The sequence below is a fragment of the Anopheles coluzzii genome, chromosome 3 (assembly GCF_943734685.1).
Source record: "Anopheles coluzzii chromosome 3, AcolN3, whole genome shotgun sequence".
Taxonomy (NCBI): domain Eukaryota; kingdom Metazoa; phylum Arthropoda; class Insecta; order Diptera; family Culicidae; genus Anopheles; species Anopheles coluzzii.
In genome coordinates, this window is record NC_064671.1 from 28901306 (window position 1) to 28920529 (window position 19224).

At 47.6% G+C, this 19224-nt stretch overlaps 5 protein-coding genes across 7 annotated transcripts; 4 read left to right on the forward strand and 1 right to left on the reverse strand.

Moving 5' to 3' along the window:
* Positions 1–4364: 4364 nt before the first annotated feature.
* LOC120959672 (cilia- and flagella-associated protein 91-like) lies at positions 4365–7458 on the reverse strand. The gene is made up of 3 exons (XM_049609521.1): positions 6134–7458; positions 5913–6069; positions 4365–5853 (listed from the first exon to the last, which is right to left on the reverse strand). The coding sequence occupies exons 1-3, from the start codon at positions 7201–7203 to the stop codon at positions 4591–4593; spliced, it is 2490 nt and encodes an 829-aa protein (XP_049465478.1). The 5' UTR covers positions 7204–7458; the 3' UTR covers positions 4365–4590.
* Positions 7459–9310: 1852 nt separating this feature from the next.
* On the forward strand, positions 9311–9956 carry LOC120959289 (ninjurin-B-like). Its single transcript, XM_040382577.2, has 2 exons — positions 9311–9751; positions 9834–9956. The coding sequence occupies exons 1-2, from the start codon at positions 9365–9367 to the stop codon at positions 9954–9956; spliced, it is 510 nt and encodes a 169-aa protein (XP_040238511.2). The 5' UTR covers positions 9311–9364.
* Positions 9957–10289: 333 nt separating this feature from the next.
* Positions 10290–10930, forward strand: LOC120959290 (uncharacterized). Of its 2 annotated transcripts, none has more exons than XM_040382578.2 (2): positions 10290–10646; positions 10710–10930. In XM_040382578.2, the coding sequence occupies exons 1-2, from the start codon at positions 10290–10292 to the stop codon at positions 10878–10880; spliced, it is 528 nt and encodes a 175-aa protein (XP_040238512.2). In that variant the 3' UTR covers positions 10881–10930. The 2 variants fall into 2 exon arrangements, with proteins under 2 accessions (XP_040238512.2, XP_040238513.2); XM_040382579.2 differs by having other exon boundaries at positions 10713–10930.
* A 104-nt stretch (positions 10931–11034) lies between these two features.
* On the forward strand, positions 11035–14026 carry LOC120958890 (uncharacterized). Its single transcript, XM_040381958.2, has 4 exons — positions 11035–11787; positions 11875–11990; positions 13150–13681; positions 13762–14026. Exons 1-4 carry the CDS (start codon positions 11311–11313, stop codon positions 13969–13971), a joined length of 1335 nt encoding a protein of 444 aa, XP_040237892.2. The 5' UTR covers positions 11035–11310; the 3' UTR covers positions 13972–14026.
* Positions 14027–14268: 242 nt separating this feature from the next.
* Positions 14269–17142, forward strand: LOC120955550 (elongation factor Ts, mitochondrial). Of its 2 annotated transcripts, XM_040376523.2 has the most exons (3): positions 14269–14364; positions 15980–16570; positions 16653–17142. In XM_040376523.2, exons 2-3 carry the CDS (start codon positions 16009–16011, stop codon positions 17042–17044), a joined length of 954 nt encoding a protein of 317 aa, XP_040232457.1. In that variant the 5' UTR covers positions 14269–14364; positions 15980–16008; the 3' UTR covers positions 17045–17142. The 2 variants fall into 2 exon arrangements, with proteins under 2 accessions (XP_040232457.1, XP_040232458.2); XM_040376524.2 differs by lacking the exons at positions 15980–16570; positions 16653–17142 and adding an exon at positions 14669–15917.
* The last annotated feature ends 2082 nt before the right edge of the window (positions 17143–19224 follow it).

Sequence of the window (19224 nt, forward strand, 5' to 3'; positions counted from 1 at the left end):
CATATTTTGGTATCTCGAGCAACATTCGAGAAGATTATGGTAAAAAATTTAGAACAAATGTCACTTGAGTTTCTATCCTTATGTGTTATAAAAAAAACAACCTAAAATACCTTAAAAAACAGTGTCTTGCCCTTTCATTGCATTTTGTATCTTGACTACTTTAAAATATATATTAAATATTTTGAGATTTCAAGCAAACTATTAGATTAATACCGAAAGGGTCAAAATACATTTCAATAAAATTCTTTATTGCATATATTTAGGCGCAAAATAGATTCATTTCAGAACAGGAAACACAGTAAAAGTTGAAGATCTCACTTTATATCGCACTTTAATAGCTCACTCTGGTGGTATTGCTGGTGGTGATGGTGGCAGTCTTTCTTCACACCACTTTCCAACAGCCATCGGTCATTCATTTCGGAATACCAAGCAGCGTCCAGTGCACCGTCAGCATCATGTTTCAACCGATGTGCTGCATTCCCTCGGTGTGTTGCGCCGACCGGAGCGCCGAAACGAAACTCCCGTTTGGTTTCCTACACGGAACACCGTTACCACCAGTCAACCGTAGCATTTGTAGTTGCCAAGCGTCCAGCAGTGGGATTCTTCCGGCGCTATGGCGATTCTCTTGTTGTGCTTTGGTTTCCATTCTCTTCCACCTACCACCCCTGTCACTTGCCGTGTCAGGGATGTACCGCGACATCGGTTATTCTGATTGTCGACAGATAGGCCGACAGCGGTAGCACTAGCAACAGCAACATTTGCACGGAATGGTGATGCTTGTTCCATGCCCCTGGTTCCAAGCCTTGTGTCGTCTTGGACAACCAATTGCGACCGTCATTCAAACGGCATCAGGAAGAAATTTATGATCTACTCGAGAAATGCAGTGCCCGATGCAGTGGGTGAAAGCAAGCAACAAGAGCTAAAACACACACACACACAAAAAGGAAAGAACAACACAACAAGAGAAAACATACGAACCGGCAGCGAAGAAGAGATGCCACTGGGAAGCGGCTGCTGAGCTGGCACCATCCATTGGGACATTTCGGGATTCGACTTTATCGTCGACTGGTTTCCATTTCCGCCGTTATGGTCAGAAAGGGGCAAGGTGACGGTAGGAAATATGGGTGGCTGGAAAAAAACGAAGGAAAAACTATTTCTGAATCTGATTGTATGTAAATTTTTGCTGCTTTCACAGCAAGACTGAACGAAACTTCCTGTGCACTGCTGCTGGTACTGACACCGACACACACCGAACCCAAGCAGCGCAGGGATATGGTTCAAACCTCATCAAATGCACTTCCATGATCCTGAATCGTTCGTTCATCTCTCGAATTTGCTTCTTTTTGCTGATGCCAATCCTTTTGCGCCTCTCGAGCGGTGGACGAACTTTATCTTCCGCTTTTGCACCGAAGAACGCAAGAAAGGTGAGTGATTTTGTGTCTGATTGCAGCGCCAAGCTCAAGTTTGATATTTCCATTCGGATGAGCTTGTGAGTGATTGTGCAAGCTGTCACAGCTGCGAGCTGGGATTGGGCACTAGGAAATGGTGGAAGTGGCATAACATCATGCTCAATAGGTTGGTAGACAAGAGAGAAGGAGTTGAGTTGAGTCCATTCTTCACGCTTGCAGGAGATGTGCTGAAAGTTGTGAGTGAGTATGGAGTTTATGGCTTTTTCTGTCGTTGATGGTGCCTGTTTATGGCAGGGAGGAGTCGATCAGTTTTATAAGGCCATTATTACGGGTTTAAGAGCATTGGGATTGATTCATTGTAGTTATAGCTTAACTAAGGCCATTGCATCAAGCTCTTGAAGCTACCGCATATACTCTCGGACACGTCGATACGTTCTTTCAAAGCCCGTTGCACTACTTCACTTTCCATTTTGCCATCATTAATCGCTTATAGCATTCCCCACAATCTACCGGACGCTTTTTACCGAAATAAACGTTGACGATGTGCAATTAGAATCCAACCACCGTCAGCAAGCGCGCATTTTATCTCTAAATCGGGTGCCAGAACGATTACGATTACTCCCTACGCCAGGCTTCACATTCCCTGCCCTTTTGCTACACCTAATGACACATCTTTCTCTTTGGCAGCGTTGGCGCTGGGCTGTTGCTTAATTCGATAATCAAACTTCCCCATTCATTTCACACGTCGAACGCGATGGCATTCCACGCGATGGGCGATGCTGGGAGGGCCGAACGTGCACAAAGCACGCGCGCAACACGGTGCCTAATCGTATAAGCCTTTACGCCTGCCGTGCGCGTACCCACAAAAACCGATCGATAATCCTTTACCGGAGCAAGAAATCAGAGGAGAACCACCGAAACCCATCCCATTCCGACGGGGCAGGATGTGCATAATTTGGTAGCAAATGAGATGTAACGCGGGTAACGCGCGCTCCACCCGAGCTCGGCGCTACTGGTTTATGGTAATGGATGCATAATTGGGCTCGCAGGCGCTAAGCCAACTCGTACGAAACTGGCGGCGGCGGCGGCGGAGGTGAAGGCAATGTGAATAGGTTTGGGGGGATGATTTAGTAACGATGGGAGTTTTCTGTCAGATGCCGTTTTTATTGAGCAGGTTTAAAGGTAACATTTACAGGTATTAAATGTACACATATCTTTCTGCACTGACTAGACGCGTTGGCTCCAAAATGACTAAACGCGTTTAACTCTCACTGGCCTAAATTATCACGAGGCTTTTGTTTTTTTGAAATCTTTAGTACATCTGATCCTGTCTGATCGTGTTGGTAGTTACACCAAAGAAGAAGAAAAAGAGGAAGAAAAAGAGGAAGAAGAGGAAAAAGAGGAAGAAGAAGAAAGAGAGGAAGAAGAAGAAAAAGAAGAGAAAAAGTAGTTGTTTTTCATAGAAATGATCGATTATTATTAAAAAAAGTTTCAGCCAAGGGGTTTTCAATTCCAATTGTATTTTTCCCCTTAACTAAATTGTTCCTTAATTTAGCAATTGTTAGAAATCTATTAAGTCCATCCGGCCAAGATTGCCATTGAGATTTTTTTTTTTTTTTTTTTTTTTTATTAAGAATAGAATTCAATGAGGAGAGAACATAGTTTCGTACCCATTATCGCGTAAGATTTCAAACTGTTGTACTGTTGTGTTAATTTCATTAGTATAAATTTAAAAATGGAAATAAAAGAACTAACTAACTAACTATTAACACTAGAACCGCCGGACTTTTCAACCTTACTAAAACCGCCATATGGGACAATTTTGTCCCATTCGTTATGTGTACATATTTAGACATGTTTATTATTTCCTAAGGGTTTCATGTGGTAAAATAATTAATAAACTCCATAATTAGGTATAATAAATCTTTATAAGACGACGAACCAGTGCTACTAATAAAATTGCGCTAGAGTGTACGGTAGAATGCTTTTATGGACTAGCCGATTGAATATAGCGAAAACATAAGCACGTAGTAAGCAAGAGTAAAAGCACGTATGTAGTTAAATACTTTCGCGCACTTTTATTGTTCTATTCGTGTTGACATGCCTTGTCACAAAATGCGTACACGCCAGTGCTGCCAGACTTGCAGAAGCACACCCCTCACTTGTTGACAGCAGGCATCACAATTAAATTTGCTTATGGGACAAAAATGTCCCATATGGCGGTTCTAGGATAAAAATGATTTTTTTAAAGAACCATATGGAATACAATTATTTTTATTAGCGCATTCGAAAGATCGTTCAAAATAAATAAAAGTCAGAAAATTTCAATGGTTTGTTACGACGGCAAGCGGAATAACACACCTTTTTCGAGTGCGATGGGACAAAAAAGTCCCATCGGCGGTTCTAGTGTTAAACAAAGCATTTTCATGACTGCTAATAAAGTTTTTAAAGATTCTTGCCATTTTTTTAATTTTTCCATACTGCTTTGCAAAACTATAAAAAAAATCCATGGGAAAAAATCAAATGTACTAACTTTCGATTGAAGTAAAGTATTTAATGTTCGACAATAAAAATAGCTTCGATTCAAGCATAAAATCTAACATTTTTTATTTTATTTCACAATACCACTAATCAAACATCACATCAAACACTAATGTTACGAACTTATGATGATGACTTTTGTTAATAATTTACTAAAATTTAAATTCGTATTCCTCGCACCTTAACAGCACAGCTTTTTATCTGAAGTATGAAGCAAAGTATAAAGCAATCAGGTTTTTGTCGCCTGGGAACTGTGTAACTCAATTTACTCTAGCGCCATCTATTGGAAAATCAAGTCAAACTGCTCATCACGGTGGGAAATCTTATTCAAATTCAAATGGAAGCAAATTCATTGTGCTCAATTCGTTTTCTTTCTGTAATTATTCAATAAAAAAATCCTTTATTTTACGATAATTACGATAATTACTGTATGTATCATTTATTAATTGGTAATTTTTCGGCTTTTTTTTATTTTTAAATCTTTTACTCTTTTATAAGCCATATTCAATGCTGACCCACCAATTTTATACCAATTGGTATTTGAGTTAATTATTTCAATAAGAAAGTGAATAAAAGTGTGAACTTCTACAACCAATTTTGCAATATTCTCAGTACCATTGCATTAAACCATGACCCAAACTCACTCTTCCCCGTTACCCTGTTCCGAAAAGTCCATCACGCGGCTCAGAATGTCCTCGATCAGCTCGTTCGCCATCCGGGAAATCTCCTCCTCTTCCACCCCTTCCTCCATCACACCTTCCTCTCCCACCTCCTGCCCTTCGTAATCGAGGGCCGAAAAATCACTGCCCCCGATCTCCTCCTCCTCGTCCTCGGGCAACTCTTCCACCTCGTTCTCGGAGTAGGCCGCATCCACGACCGGCGGCTGCAGCACGGCCCGATCGATAATACCATCCAGCAACCCACTGACTACTCGGCGCTCCTCGGGCTGACGCTCCAAATCTTCCTTCAGCTGACCAGCATCCATATCCTCACGATCAGCCTTTTCTTTCTTCTCATCTTCCTCCTGCTCCTCCTCCTCCTTTCGGTTGTAAATCAGCTCATGCACATTGGCCAACATTGACCGTTGTTTGAACTTTACATTCTCCCGTGCCGCTCGCCGGAACAGCTCGGGCAGCAGCATCTCGTCCGCCAGTGCTCCCGCCACACCGCCGACAGCTTCCCGATGCCCTGCGGCCCCATCCCCGGCCATCATCAACAGCGAGCTGCCGTCACTGCGCCGATCCGCCTCCTCGTCGAACTTGCGCGCCATCTGCTGGATCCGCTCCCGCATCTCGTCCACATTGTCCGCCTGCTCGAGCAGTGCCGCCTCTAGGTAGAGGGCCATCTCATCGCCGCTCAGCTGCTGCTTCCGGTCCAGCATCGAGCCCGGCTCACTGTCCGCCTCCCGCCGATGACGCTCCCGTTCCGCGAGCAAGTAGAACGCCTGCGTGTTGCGCTCGTTCTGCAGCCGCGTCAGCTCCCGCTCGAGCGTACTCATCAGCGAGCTCATCTGTGCGTGCGTACTGCTCTCGATGAACGCGTCCAGCAGCTGCTCGTTCTTGAGAATTTGCAGATAACGCTCACGAACACTCCCGCCGGACGGCTCTCCACCGAACGATTGTAGGCCATCCGAGGGGAAAAACTCCTCCACAACGGGCAGCCGATGGGACGCGAGCAAATCATCCATCAGGTCGTGCTCGGTGGCGTAGTCACGGTGAATCATCTCCTGAGTCGCCCGGCCTTTGATAAGCTTCTGGAGCAGAACGGCCTGCTGGTAGAGGTTGTCGCTTTCTTTCTCGGGCGAAACGGCGACTGGAGACATGATGACACTTTCCGTGGGTGATGAAACGACGATCAGACATTGCGGGATTGCTCGCTCGCTGTCTTTGCGGTTGCGGAATTGCTGAAGGAAGGAATTGCTGGGTGAGTTCCGAGGACTTTACTCCGAGCGAAAAGTCTTACCTTTAGTGACTCGTACAGCTTGCGAAGGAAGTTGTCCGACCAGAAGCCTTTTTGGAGCTCGCGACAGACTTCCTTCGGCTTCCAGAGCTCCGGACGCTGATCCCGAGGGTTTACGAACTTCTGAGGAACAGTCGTCTTCTTGTCCAACTTTGCCAACCTAAGGACAAGATCAGATATTGAATAAATGAAGATCGCTCTCCCTAGAACTTCCAACTTCTTACCCCACTTCGATAAGATTCGGATCGTAATCGTACGACTGCTTCGTGTACTTCTTCCTCGCTCCGGCCAGCGCCTCCAGCGCAAGTGTCTCCATCGTGTCCTTCCCCCGGCTCTTCCCCCCGTACCGCACGCTCAGCTGATGCCGCTTGCGGTCCAACTTCCTCAGATTGCGCTCAAAGTTTGCCTCCAGCTTTTCCATCGCCCGGTTCCGGGCCTGATTGATGCGCCGCTTCGTGTTCTCCATCTTGCCCTCCGTCGCCTGATGGTTGTCCCGTTCGCGCTTCTCCATTATCTTGGCCACCAGCTGCAACCGCAGCATCTGGTACCGATCGATCTGCCGCTCCCGGGCGACCCACTCCTCCCACTCGAAGATCTGCAGCACCAGCTTCTGCTGGCGCCACTCGTCCAGCGAGTCGCAGCTGCCGAGCGCATACTCCCAGGTCCGCTTGCGCCTCGCCCGTTCCACTATCTCCACCTCGTTCACGCCCGGGAAGCGTGTGTGCTGCAGCATCTCCGCCACGTACACAATCTCCGCCCCCGGCATGGCACCGTCCTTCAGTACGGCCGTCGGCATCCAGGGTTGCGTTTGGGCGGACGATTCACGGTACTCCGTTTGGGAGGCTACCTCCCGAAAGCGAGCTGGTTGGGCCGCCCCCTCGTCATAGTCGTCTTCACACCCACAGTACTCCGGCTCCGCACCGGGCACGTAATCCGGGGCGTATCGAACATTGCAGCCCGACTCGCCCGCATTCGGATGGCAGAAAAACTTGGGCCGCTCCGAACCGAGCACTTTCGACGTGTCCGGATGGTGACCGTACCCACGAATCGGATCCACGCCCGGTTCCGGATAGTACGGCAGCGGATTGCGATGCATCACGTAGTGGTTGCGGGTAAGCCGGGGCAGCTCGCTGAACATCGACTGATACACGGGAAAGATACCGATCGGGGCCGACTTCGTGAGCGCCGCATGGTTCGCCCGGCAGACGTCCTTCCGGTCGGAGGCCACGTACAGCGGGTCGTAGATGTGATCGAAGGCACGGGACGGTCCCACGTTGTGGCTGCGGTACGTCATGCTAGTGCCACCACCTTTACCTGCACTTTATCAAGAATTGCAGAATGTAATTAACAAATTCCTACACCACAGCGCGTTGCTGTACGGGACGAATTCCGATGCACTACTACCGGATGCAAATGCGTACGGCTGATGGGTTGTTGTACTGTATTTCCACGACTAAATTTGATCGATAAATAAACAAAAATGCCTTTGGCCTTTGCCTTCGCCATAGCAACAGGATACTGGCACACCTTGATTAGCTTTGACGCGGACGGGAACAAGCAACACGTGCTTTGTTTGAAAATCAGCAACAGGTGGTTACTATGGTTATTTCTTTCAAATTTTATGGTTATGAGTAGTCGAGAGAAGTGAAAAAAATTAATCGACCAATCAGAACATTTGAACAAATAATTAAACAAAAATAAGTAATGAATTTATAAAACTGATAAAAACTGATATTAGAATGATCCGTGATGCTCAAAAAACAAATACAGTCTGAACTCACTGCTTGAACTTCGATTCCCTGCCAACTATTGAATATGTGCTTTTTAGTTGGCACATTTTACCATACAATTTATGAAAATTTTCCCGGCAGGCCATGAGATTTTTGTGAAATTTTCAAAAACCTGGTTTCCCATACAAACGCATGTTTTGTAATTGAACTGCCAGTCAACTATCGAACGAAAAAGCATGCCAATCAAAAAGCGTTCAACTATTGAATTCTGACTATATAACAAATATCGAAAATAGACATTTCATAAAACGGTAAAAATTCGCCTTGTTAACTGGAAACGTGTGTCATCATATCATATGCTAAGAATTTTAAAATAGTCTGTTGTTTTATGCATTTCAACAATATTTTATTTTACTATTTTTACTTATATAACAGTATTAGAGTTTTTTTTTAATTATTTGATTTTTTCCTTCCTCTGAGTGTTCAAAATAATGCAACTTAAAGTAAACATCCCAAATTTCATCCCATCATTTCTTACGTAAGATATTTCTTTTCAAATTAATCTTCCATTAGGTTTTTTTGGTACTTTTTTTCTTTTTAGTTAACTATGATAGAGCAGTCTTTTAAGAACCATTCTCTATTTACTCTTTAAAAAGATCAGCTCATAGCCTTGCTAACGAAGCTCTATCTTCGAGATTTTGATTCTTCATACAATGTACAATTGCACATACATACACTGCACGTGCGTTTCATCTGCCATCGATCGATGACGTAAGATCGCGAATGAAACCGCCCTCGCCACCCTTACGCGCAAAAAAATACCAGACAATCGGTCTTCCCTGACGAGAATAAAGCTCAACATTCGCTCTGATTATCTCACATGGAACGAGACGCCACATTATTCCCCCCAACGGAGTGCATTTTTCCATTGCTAACTGTACAGTCGCGGATGCCCGTCGATTTGAAGCGTTCCGTACACTATCAGACCCGGCCTGGCCCACTGTTGCTTCACTTTCTGTTCTGCAGCGAAAAATCCCTCGTTCTCATCTTGCAACCCCCGAGAGCGCTCTCAGTCGCCTTTCGCTATTGTGCGTGCAAAGAACCTTAGCCGCGTGTGTCCTCTTACTACTACCACCACTGTAGCAGCAGCAACAGCAGCAACAGCAGCATCAGCTATCAGCTCAGAACAGTTCGTTTGGATGCTCTGAAACTCATATCACAATCTGCTTTACAATCAAATCGGCAGTGATGAAAATAACAAAAGCCAACGCTCTACCACAACCGCAAACCAACGATGATAATCGTTACGAGCCTCGGTGAAGAAAGCGTGTGCACGAATGCTAACAGTTGGCAATTTTTGTGTTAACCTCTACTACGATGGTAGTACTGTGCGACAGTTTTGCTTTCCCCGGGTCTGGTCACAGTCGCGAACAGGCCGTGTTGCGAATCGGAAGTGCGTAAAGTATCAGTCCGCTGACAGTGCTGAGTGCAGTTGATAGTTGGTGTGTAAGGAATGTTGTGATTGTGCTGCTTCCCACGGGTGTCTTATTGTCCACGATCGTTGAGTAATGCACGCGCCAATTACCAGGCGCCAACGTTTGAAAGTGAACCATACGTGCGAGTGCCTCGGTAGAAAGTGACGATCAGAACATACTCTTTTAATCGGTCGCGTAGGTTTGATCGTTTACCCCACAAACTAGACCGTTTGTGCTCGTGATCGTGAGTATGGCAGAACCGTCCCACGGGTCCGCCCAAAACACCAACGACAGCTTGATCGCGATGAACGCTCAGGCGGAACCGGGCGTTACCGATCTGGTCGAGATGCGTCGGCTGGAACCGCTCGAGCTGGGCTACGCAGAGGACGGTACGGCCAGCGTATCGGAGGTGGACGGTCGGCGAAAGACACGGGCAAGTCAAACGCAAACGTACGACATCCACAAGGGAATTGCCGAAAGTGCCATGGACATATCGCTGCTGACGGCGAACGCGAACCAGCTGCGGCTGCTGATGACGTACAACGAGAAGTCGCACACGTACGTGGCCTGCATTGCGCTCGTTATAAGCTCGCTGGTGTTGCAGATTTTTGTGGCCAGTGGTGTTATCATTATAAAGGTTGGTGGTCTTTAAATTTAACGTTTTTTTGTGTTCTTTTTCAAAGAAAAAATTCATAAAGTCTTTCTTGTTTTGCTTCCAGAGCTATCCACGATCGAAGCCAAATCGTAGAATTCACAAGCTAAAAGTGTGCACCTCCATACTGGTGTCGATCATCACGGTCATAAACATTCTGGTGGCTTCGCTCGTCATCACGGATAAGTAGTTGACCCGCAGTCACTAAGAACATCCCCTTCCAACGCGTGGTTTAGCCGTTATAAACTGCTTATAAAACCAACACACCTGTAGCTGTAAGCGTATTTAGATGGCGTAACGCTTGACAAGCGTTACTCGCTTAATGTGATTCCAATCTCCAAACAGCTAGCTTTAAAGGAGCTGCTTGACTTCCAGTTTTTTGCGGATACGATTATCGTGCTCGACACGCAAACGTAGCAATCCATTGTATCTATGTACAAAGCCCCAGTTCAGTCTTGCACTACCTGCACTACTGCCCCGTGTGATCGATGTTCATTCCACCACCAGAACCGGCAGCGTAAAGATGACCAGCAACAGCACCACAATTTACCGAACCAAACCTACCGACGCTGCTGCCAATCAGCATCGTGTTGAAGTGGGCACCCCCATCGAGCACGGATCGTCCCGTTCGGCATCGGAGGAGCTAACGTACGATAGTGCCGGATCCGAGTACTATCTGGCCCTCAGCTACACCGGGTACGACTTCTTCCGATGTGTCGTCGAGATCGCGCTCAGTGTGTCCTTTCTGGCGGCAAACAGTAATCTGCTCCGGCTGCTGGTTAGCTTCAAGGAGACGGAATCGTTCATCGCCACCGAGGTGCTGGTGACGGTTTCGATCGTGCTGCAGATACTGGTGGCGATCTCCGTCATAACGATCACGGTAGGAGGGTGTATTACTTGGAAGTTTTAATACCATAACCATGATTGGCGTTATATCTTACAGCAGGTGAACGATCCGAGTCGATACGCAAAGATGAAAGCATTTGCCGTGACGGGTGCGATCATCATTTCGCTCGTCAATCTGCTGATACCGTTCATGATCAATGTGGAGCATTCGCGGATTGATTTCGAGGAGATCTATCGGAGCCTTGGTGAACGTGCAGGACAACAGTAGTTTTTAAGGCTTTAGAACATTAGTACTGGACATTATTTTAATAAAGCTATAAGCATTATTTTTGTTACTTTTTAAAACTTCTTTGTAAATTGATTATTAGCTTTACTTTATGCATCGTTCTTGTACCTTGTCCGAAAAGGGTTTGCACGCACTTCCATCCGGAAACGATGTACGGTTGGTAACGCATGGTTAAGCACCGACGAGGGTTAAAGAACATCACTAAGGGCTGTTCGGTGTGCATACAACCTTCACATTGCTTCTTGCAGCCGCTGCACTGCCCTTGACTTACAAGCTTATAATAGCGCTCGGATGGTAGGGTACGATTTTCAGACGCTCCTCGGCCACCGGCACGTTATCACCGGTTGCGCAGTACGCAACCAAGCTTTGCGCGAAACGGTAAACGCGATCGCTTCCTCCCGGGCTCATCATCATGACCAGACCCGAACCATCCCGCCGAAGTCCCGGGCGCTACAATAGACCGTCACCACCGGCCCACCAGCACGTCGAGCACGCTGACAATCGGGGCGTACGCATCTTTACCGGCAGCGAGAAACAGTCGAAAGTGTTCTGCAATCCGGTAATCTTCCACCAGGACGCTATCCGCGTCCAGCCGTACCAGGAGAACGATTGGGACAACAACGAAACGACACCGAACTACGAGGCGGATCGTGCCGTGAATGGGTCGGATCGGCGGGACCGGGACAACGGTGGTTACGATGTGCGACGCTCGGTGCTGGAGAATGCGCTCAACATCGCCTTCCTGGCGGCCAACTCCAATCAGCTGCGGCTGCTGGGCAGCTCCAACAGCGAGCGCCAGGAAACGGTCAGCTATCAAACTATCTTCGCGCTGCTGATAGTGTCGCTCATACTGCAACTACTGAACTGTGTCGCCATGCTGATGATGTCGGTTAGTATATCGCGATGGAAGGGAGGGCGAGGTTTCTTTTGAGTTACCAATGCTAAATTCCAACGTATCGTTGTTGTTTCGTTACAGACGTACACCAGTCAGCGTTGGCCGCTGCTACGAACCCTGGCCTGCTTGGTGGCGACGGTAATTGCGCTGCTGAATCTGGGCGTCGTAACGCTGCTGAATGTTTTGCTCGAAACTTAGCCAACTTTCCCACCACGGAGTGAGGCATGTGTAATTGCTGTGGTGCTTTGTTATCGTTTTTTGTTGATTTTTTTGTCATAAAATATACAATTTTCTTCAAAAAAGCATTGTAAAGCTGAAACATATTCCAATAAATATCATCGCAAATCTCAGAAATCGTGTTGTATGTGCTCAATATGTTTTTAATGAATAATATTCAATTAGGAAAAGTAAGATAAGATGATTCTTTCTCTACAAATCGTTATGAACCGTTCGGCATACGCCTGAACTGTAGTTACTAATTGCTTATTTCTTATTACGTTTTACTCAGCCGATCACTCCGGTGGTCTAATGATAATTCCCCCCGAAAGTTATTAAAACCGGATGTGGTTCGATTGTGGACTTATAATTCTTCTACTAAACTAAGATTGGCGTTTATCTCATCTCACATGATGCAAAAATAAATCTAATGAGCCTTGACCTTATTATAGACTATAGACCCACATGACCTCACGTGGTAGTTCGTTAGGTAAAGAGGAAACTCATCAAATAATTAAAAAAACAGTTAAAGGGTGTTTGCTCTTTTATTACATCGAAGTACCTGAAGATAATATTTGTTATTTGAATTGTCCTTCAGAACATATAATTTTGCACCTCTCAATAGCAGCCTTCAATGAACAATTATTTTACTGTCCAGACACAATTATCTTTTTATGTTCCGATTTAAATTACATCCCATGTAAGTCCTCCTTAAGGCTAAACTGACCTTCTCGCGATTAATATAGCATATCAAAAAAGCGTTTCACCTGACCAATCTCAGTTGCCCGCGACTTCCGAGTTCGATCGATACATACATTAATTCGATAGATCCCTGCTCGATACCCGTCCGGCAAGCGTTACCTTCCGAATCAGGTTATCATCGCACACCGACCACAGTGATCGTGCAGTTCGTTCCGAGGCAGCGTTCAGAAAGGATCGGAACGGATCAGCTTTGTAACGGTGAGGATCAGTAGTTATCTTTTTGTTTATATGGATGTAAAGTACAGTGCCCTTTTCCGGTTGATCAACGGTATTTGAAGCAAGTTATCTGACCGGACAGTGTTGGTTAAGAAAGTGTCTTGTTTACTTTACTGTCCCATATGTAGGCCACAGTCTCGGTACGATCCCATTTCTACTCAGTGCAATGAACGATCGTGAGCAAGAGAAGCGCCCTGCCGATCTACCCGTAGTGTACCGTCCAAACGCTGCGACACCCAATGGACACTACAGGAACAACATTACCCGCACGAACCCCCTGTTCGGTAGGAGCAAAAGTGAACTCGATATAGCGAGCGGACAATTCGAGCTAAATCCGGAAGGAGCTGACACTAACACGGATCCGTTGTCAGCGTTAATTGCACGCTCGTCCCGCAGCTCAACGGCAGCAGTTCCACCGACACCGCCACCCTTGCCCCCGAAACCAATTACCGTGACCGGTATCTATCAGACGGATAGTGGGCGCAGGGAGTCTACCATAACGCCTTCGTACGACATCTCCAAAAGCATCGCCGAAAGTGCTATGGACATTTCTTTGCTGACGGCCAATGCAAACCAGCTGCGGCTGCTCATTACCTACAACCAGGGCTCCAAGACGTACGTTGCGTGCATCACGTTCGTGATCATGTCGCTGGTACTGCAAATGATGGTCGCCATTACGATGATCGTAGTTTCGGTAGGTAGAATGAGGTTCTTTGTGTTGTATCTCGATAAACCATATTACTCTACTTTTCAATTTCAATCCTTCTTCAAAAGCTCACCAAACCCCAACGTGATGATCCGAAAAGGCAGCGCGTCAAGATCGTAACGTCGATCGGTGTAGCCATCATTACGATGATCAACATCCTTGTAGCATCGCTGGTTGTTGCGGAACAACCACCCAATGCTATCGTGGCCTCTTCCGGCAGCGTGGTCGGTCTGCTTACCAACGTGAACATAACGGATAGCGCTCTTGGTGGAACGTAGAACACCTGCACGGAAGAACAGTTATGACCTTGACATAGCTCTCCGATTTATAGTAATGCAGCTACTGCTTTTGTCTTTATTTTTCCATTTTTTTCGAACAAATATTTCTTTTACTATTCATAGAATAGTTTAAGTCATCAAGTCAAACTCGAATAATTGATAAATAAAAGAAAATAAAACTCTGCGTAAATCGTTAAAAAAATTGTTACATAAACGGTCGTTTCAAATCATCACACTGCGAACCTTACAAATGTCACTTTGCGCAACGGCTCCGCTGCTCCAGCTGTCAAACAGACGTTGTGCAAAAGAATCGCACGAAAAGAACAAACACAAGAACGAGCATTTCGTAAACATTCGACACACTTTCTGCGATTTCTCCAAATTAAGTGCAAGGTAGGTAAAGCACTGCTAAACATTCCTTATCAGTGGTGAATCGGGTTCGTTCTGTGATACAAAGTCGCTTCGCGTTCGGTTGTTTTTGTTGCGTCGCCCCGGCAAGAGCACCAACCACCCACCACCACCACCATTCGGCATGATGTAACACACAAACACATCAAGCTCGCTTCTTCCGGCAAACGCGGCGCAAGTGTCCCAAAGGCCGCATTCCTTTGCTCAACCTCATGCAATCTCCCTTGCAAAGGGAAGAAGAAACCCCCGCCGAGTAAGAGATCACTAATTCCGGTCCGGTCTGTTTCAGATTGCGACCCCCCTGGGCACGGTGTGTGTTTGTGTTGCCAGCGCGGGGAACTGAATGCAAACCAGGCGCTACCGGTACCGGTCCCTCCCACCCATCACGCTTTATTGAAACGATGGGTGAACCGATAGTACTCATCCTGTCGGCGGACGCCACCGTCCAGCCGGAAAGCATTGTCGAGCGGATCCGCAAGCACACAAACGGCCAGGACCGTATCACGCTCGGCGATGCGCCAGAATCGATCGGCTTCCCCTACCAGATACACACCAAGTATTACGATACGCAGGTGGTGCTGTGTGCGCACGGTTCCGCCGACCTGTCCACAGTGCCCAGTGCAATACTTAATCGCACGGAGGGCATGCTGATCTACTTCGATGCGAAGGATCGCACGTTTCTCGACCGGCTGCCGGCGTACGGGGCGTTCGTGCAGCAGCACGAGATCGAGTTTGGCATACTGCTCTGCTCGACGCTGCAGGAAAGCAGCGCGGACGGTGTGACGTACGCGGAGGCCAAGAGCCAGTGCACCGTGCTGGACGTGATAGAGCTCGAACCGAGCGCCGAGGACGAGGCGGAAGGAAGCGAGGAGGTGGCGGGGGCGGTGGAAGCGACCGGGGTGGACGAGCTGATACAGGCGATGCATAATTACATCTGGTCCAATGTGAACATACACCGGGGGAGCAGGAGCGCAGCGGTGCCGGATGGGGATGGGTCGGCTTTGTTGCCTTCCGCCAACCCGGGGAATGATGATGGCGCTGGTGGTGGTGGTGGTGGTGGTGGTGTTGGTGAAGAGGAAGACGATGATGGTCCGATAACGGAGGAGGAGGAACGGATAATCGAAGCCGAACTGAACGGGTTCGAGCGACTGCTGACGGAGGTGATGAACTTCCAGCCAAACACCAGCAACTGGACGCGCAACGAGCGGCTAATGTACGCGGAAGAGCTGGCGGAGATGTTTGACGAAATGTTCGAGGAGGACGACGGTGTCGGGCATCCTTAAAGAGGTTCCTTTTTCGCTTGAACCTTAGCTTAAGTGCGCATTCCGCGATACAAACGCGAGAACTCATCTGAAGTATTGTTTAAGGGTGTTTTACTTTTTTACTTCTGTTGGCATTTACTGTCCCTCCAACTATGAACTTTGTATGCTCCCTACATGTATCATTGCGTTGAATTGATCTATTTTTTACCAATCAACAGCTAGCGACTGTGTTACTATTGAAGAATAAATTCTTTTGAATCTGTATAATCAGGATAATCAGGGCAAACCTCACAAACATTCCGATCAAATAACATCCGATGGATTATTTTACATTCCAGTTCGGATCCTCCACACACACACACACACAATGCTGTTCAAGCACCTTTCCCGACTGCTCCCGGCCACTGGCATCCGGCTGTACGCAACGGCCGAGAAGAGTGCGCTCGCGACGCTGCGCAAAAAGACGGGCTACACCTTTGCCAACTGCAAGAAAGCGCTCGAACTGCACAACAACGATCTGGCGAAGGCCGAACAGTGGCTGAAGGAGCAGGCAACGGCCATGGGCTGGTCGAAGGCGACCAAGCTCGAGGGGCGCAATACGGCCCAAGGGCTGATCGGGGTGCTGGTGCAGCGAAATGTCGGCGCAATGGTGGAGGTCAACTGTGAGACAGACTTTGTGGCCCGCAACGCAAGCTTCCAGCGGTTTGTGCAGGTGGCGTCGGCCGCCTGTGTGCGGCACCTGGAGAAGGTCGAGTCCGACGCCAACCTGACCAAGGTGGGCCTGAACAGTGAGGCGCTGAAGCAGATCGTGCTGGACGATGGCAAATCGTTGGGCGACCATCTGGCGCTGATGATCGGTACGGTTGGGGAGAATGCGTCGCTCAACAGGGCGATCTGCTACAAAGTGCCAGACAGCATACAGTTGACGGGTAAGCTATGCGAGCAGAGTAAAACTTTAAATTATTTTCAATAAATAACCGTTTTCTGTACTCCTTTTTTTTGTTTTGCTAGGCTACGTACATCCCGCACCGAGCGAAGAAATCCCGCACGATGTCCCGCTGCTCGGCAAGTACGGCAGCCTGGTCGCATTTAAGTCGGAACATTCCACAGTGCAGGAGGGGGCGGACGGTGCCGAGCTAAGCCCGGCCCAGGTCGCACGCAAAGTGTGCCAACACATCGTGGGCATGAAGCCGGAACGTATCGGTGTGCCGGGCAAGGATGAACCGGCCGCCGATAAGGACGACGAAACGTGCCTGATCCATCAGGAGTATCTGGTCGATCCGGCCTACACGGTGGGCGAGGTGCTCGAGGCGAACCGGTTGCAGATTGTCGACTTTCAGCGGTTCGCTTGCGGTGAGAAGAGCCAGTCCGAGGAGCAAAACGTTCGTGCCGCGACGAACTAGGGAGCTGGGAAAGGGTTGGACCACGTGTGTAGCATAGTCACAAAAGAATAAAATCTCTCAAGGAAGAGATTCTGCACCGTTTCCATCTTAGAACTGAACGTCGGCTGTCTCGTGTTGCGTGTATCGATGACATAATTTCAGTTCCTCACCTTTTTGCGTTGTACCAACCACTGGGGTTAGGGACCGACCTTTCCAAATGTGCGCCGAGGTTGGCGCTACGTTTTGTAGAAACATGTGTTCTGTGTTGGTGCATTGTTAGACAGAGGGCAACTTAATTAACGTCCGTCGTTGTTAATTTGCAAACTTTTGAAACGGTAGCTTTAAATATTTGTCGAAACGGCAAAAAATCGCAAAAACACACCAGCTCTTTTACATGATAAAATACCCATTTTTTACCGACTAAGGCTCTTAGCGCTGTTAGTGTTTTTTTTCCTTCCCCCCAGATCTGTATAGAGTTTGAAGTGAAACAGAAAAATCAACCCGCTCTTTCCGCCCGTACGGTATGATGAATGGCCACCCGGGGGCCTTGCAAAATCCGCCCTTTTCCGCGGATAAACGTACGCAAATAACACACACACACACACACACACACACACACACACACACACACACACACACACACACACACACACACACACACACAGACCGGAGCCATGGTCCGGTAGGCACGCTGACGGGGTGGCTCTTAATAAACCCTCTTCGAGTGCCGCCGGGCATTTCTGCATATGGAATGTGATCAATGCATTTGCACACAGTGCGCGCCATGTTCGCCGAAGGGAAATGTTCCGGTGATACGGAAAGAAATGGAGGAGCGAGAGATGGAACAAAAAATGCGTTACACCGGCTAAAACCACTAAACGCGCTGCGGAACATACATAAATGGCCATCCAGCGAGGCGCGTAAATGTTTTAGGAGAAAAAGAAGCCGATTGATCGGGGGGAGCTGGTGAAAAGCCAGAACTAGATGGTCGGTTTTTTTTTTTCCCCTGCCGCGCATTTACTGATCGCAGCAAAACGGGAGAGGGTGGGTTGCGTATGTTGCGAATGATCTTTTTTTTATGTTGTTGAAGCATTTCTTTGAAACCCATCAACGGTTTCGCGAACTTCGATACACACCACGCTAATCATATTATCATGCAGTTAGTGTCCAGTCGGGCGTCGATCGTATCACGCGGGCTATTCGCGGGTGTGTGTGGTTCTGAATATAGTGGCAAAATCTTCATTTTCTTCGTTAGTGTTGTGAGTTTGAGACACACTAAACATTACAAAACAAAACAAATATACCGTTTGATCGATTTTTTGGTATGATCGATTCGATACGGTCTCGGATCTTGTTGATCAGTGTGTGGGTGATCTGCAAAAAAAAAAACGGGCGTTTTAGTTGACGGTTTGCCTTTGACCGAGTAAACACTGTTTTGCAACCTTTGCCGTGGGTACTTCATGGCAGAGAATAAAGATACTAACCAACACAAAAAGCTGTGTCCAATTAGTGATCGATGATCGTGTGACAGTTAGTAGATGCAGATCCAGTTATTGTGGTGAAGTAGTGGTGCAAACGATTTTGGGGGTTTTCGCGGGCGTTGTGTTCTATCCATTCTTTTCAGGTTGTTGTAGTACAGTAAACAAAACAAAAAAGTCAACATTTTGTCCCACGGCTAAGCTGCGAAGGGAAACGATGCGCTTTTCCGAATCAGGCACGGTCACCGTTCCTTCTACTGCTTTATTGTTCCACTGAGTGTCGTTTAGTGCACTCTCGCTCTGCCTCTCCGTGCCCTCTCTGGAAGGGGGAGAAGCCAAGCCCAGCGCTTTTAGGATGGGTAACACTAAAGAACGGCTTTCCACCACCACCCAGGGTACAATTACACCCCCCCCCCTCGCCCTTCCTTCGGTGGTGATGGACTGGAGAATTCATCCAACAATAACCCACGCCCTTCCAACCTACCCTCCAGCACAGTTGCCTTGAAGTTTGTGGGAGCGCGCTAGAACGGCGTTCCTCCCCTGGAGGCCCCGCGCGGTGTTGTGCGAGCACGTTGTGACGGGTCGGTTCGTGCGTGACAGTTTGCAGCCGATTAGTTGAAAGTGAAATTCGCTCCCCGACGGTCGACGATCGCGCGACGCTCGCAAGACTCGTGTGGGACAAGCTAAAACGAAAATTAGCTGCAGACTAGGGCGAGACCGTGT

Excerpts from the sequence above, each read along its gene's own strand:
- LOC120959672 (XM_049609521.1), bottom strand. The coding sequence starts at position 7,203 with ATGACGTACCGCAGCCACAACGTGGGACCGTCCCGTGCCTTCGATCAC. Across the intron at positions 6,070-6,133 it reads CCGAATCTTATCGAAGTGGG|GTTGGCAAAGTTGGACAAGA; the intron begins GTAAGAAGTTGG and ends TCTTGTCCTTAG. Across the intron at positions 5,854-5,912 it reads AGCTGTACGAGTCACTAAAG|CAATTCCGCAACCGCAAAGA; the intron begins GTAAGACTTTTC and ends TCCTTCCTTCAG.
- LOC120959289 (XM_040382577.2), top strand. The coding sequence starts at position 9,365 with ATGGCAGAACCGTCCCACGGGTCCGCCCAAAACACCAACGACAGCTTG. Across the intron at positions 9,752-9,833 it reads GTGGTGTTATCATTATAAAG|AGCTATCCACGATCGAAGCC; the intron begins GTTGGTGGTCTT and ends TTTTGCTTCCAG.
- LOC120959290 (XM_040382578.2), top strand. The coding sequence starts at position 10,290 with ATGACCAGCAACAGCACCACAATTTACCGAACCAAACCTACCGACGCT. Across the intron at positions 10,647-10,709 it reads TCTCCGTCATAACGATCACG|CAGGTGAACGATCCGAGTCG; the intron begins GTAGGAGGGTGT and ends TATATCTTACAG.
- LOC120958890 (XM_040381958.2), top strand. The coding sequence starts at position 11,311 with ATGACCAGACCCGAACCATCCCGCCGAAGTCCCGGGCGCTACAATAGA. Across the intron at positions 11,788-11,874 it reads TCGCCATGCTGATGATGTCG|ACGTACACCAGTCAGCGTTG; the intron begins GTTAGTATATCG and ends GTTTCGTTACAG. Across the intron at positions 13,682-13,761 it reads TTACGATGATCGTAGTTTCG|CTCACCAAACCCCAACGTGA; the intron begins GTAGGTAGAATG and ends CTTCTTCAAAAG.
- LOC120955550 (XM_040376523.2), top strand. The coding sequence starts at position 16,009 with ATGCTGTTCAAGCACCTTTCCCGACTGCTCCCGGCCACTGGCATCCGG. Across the intron at positions 16,571-16,652 it reads AGACAGCATACAGTTGACGG|GCTACGTACATCCCGCACCG; the intron begins GTAAGCTATGCG and ends TTGTTTTGCTAG.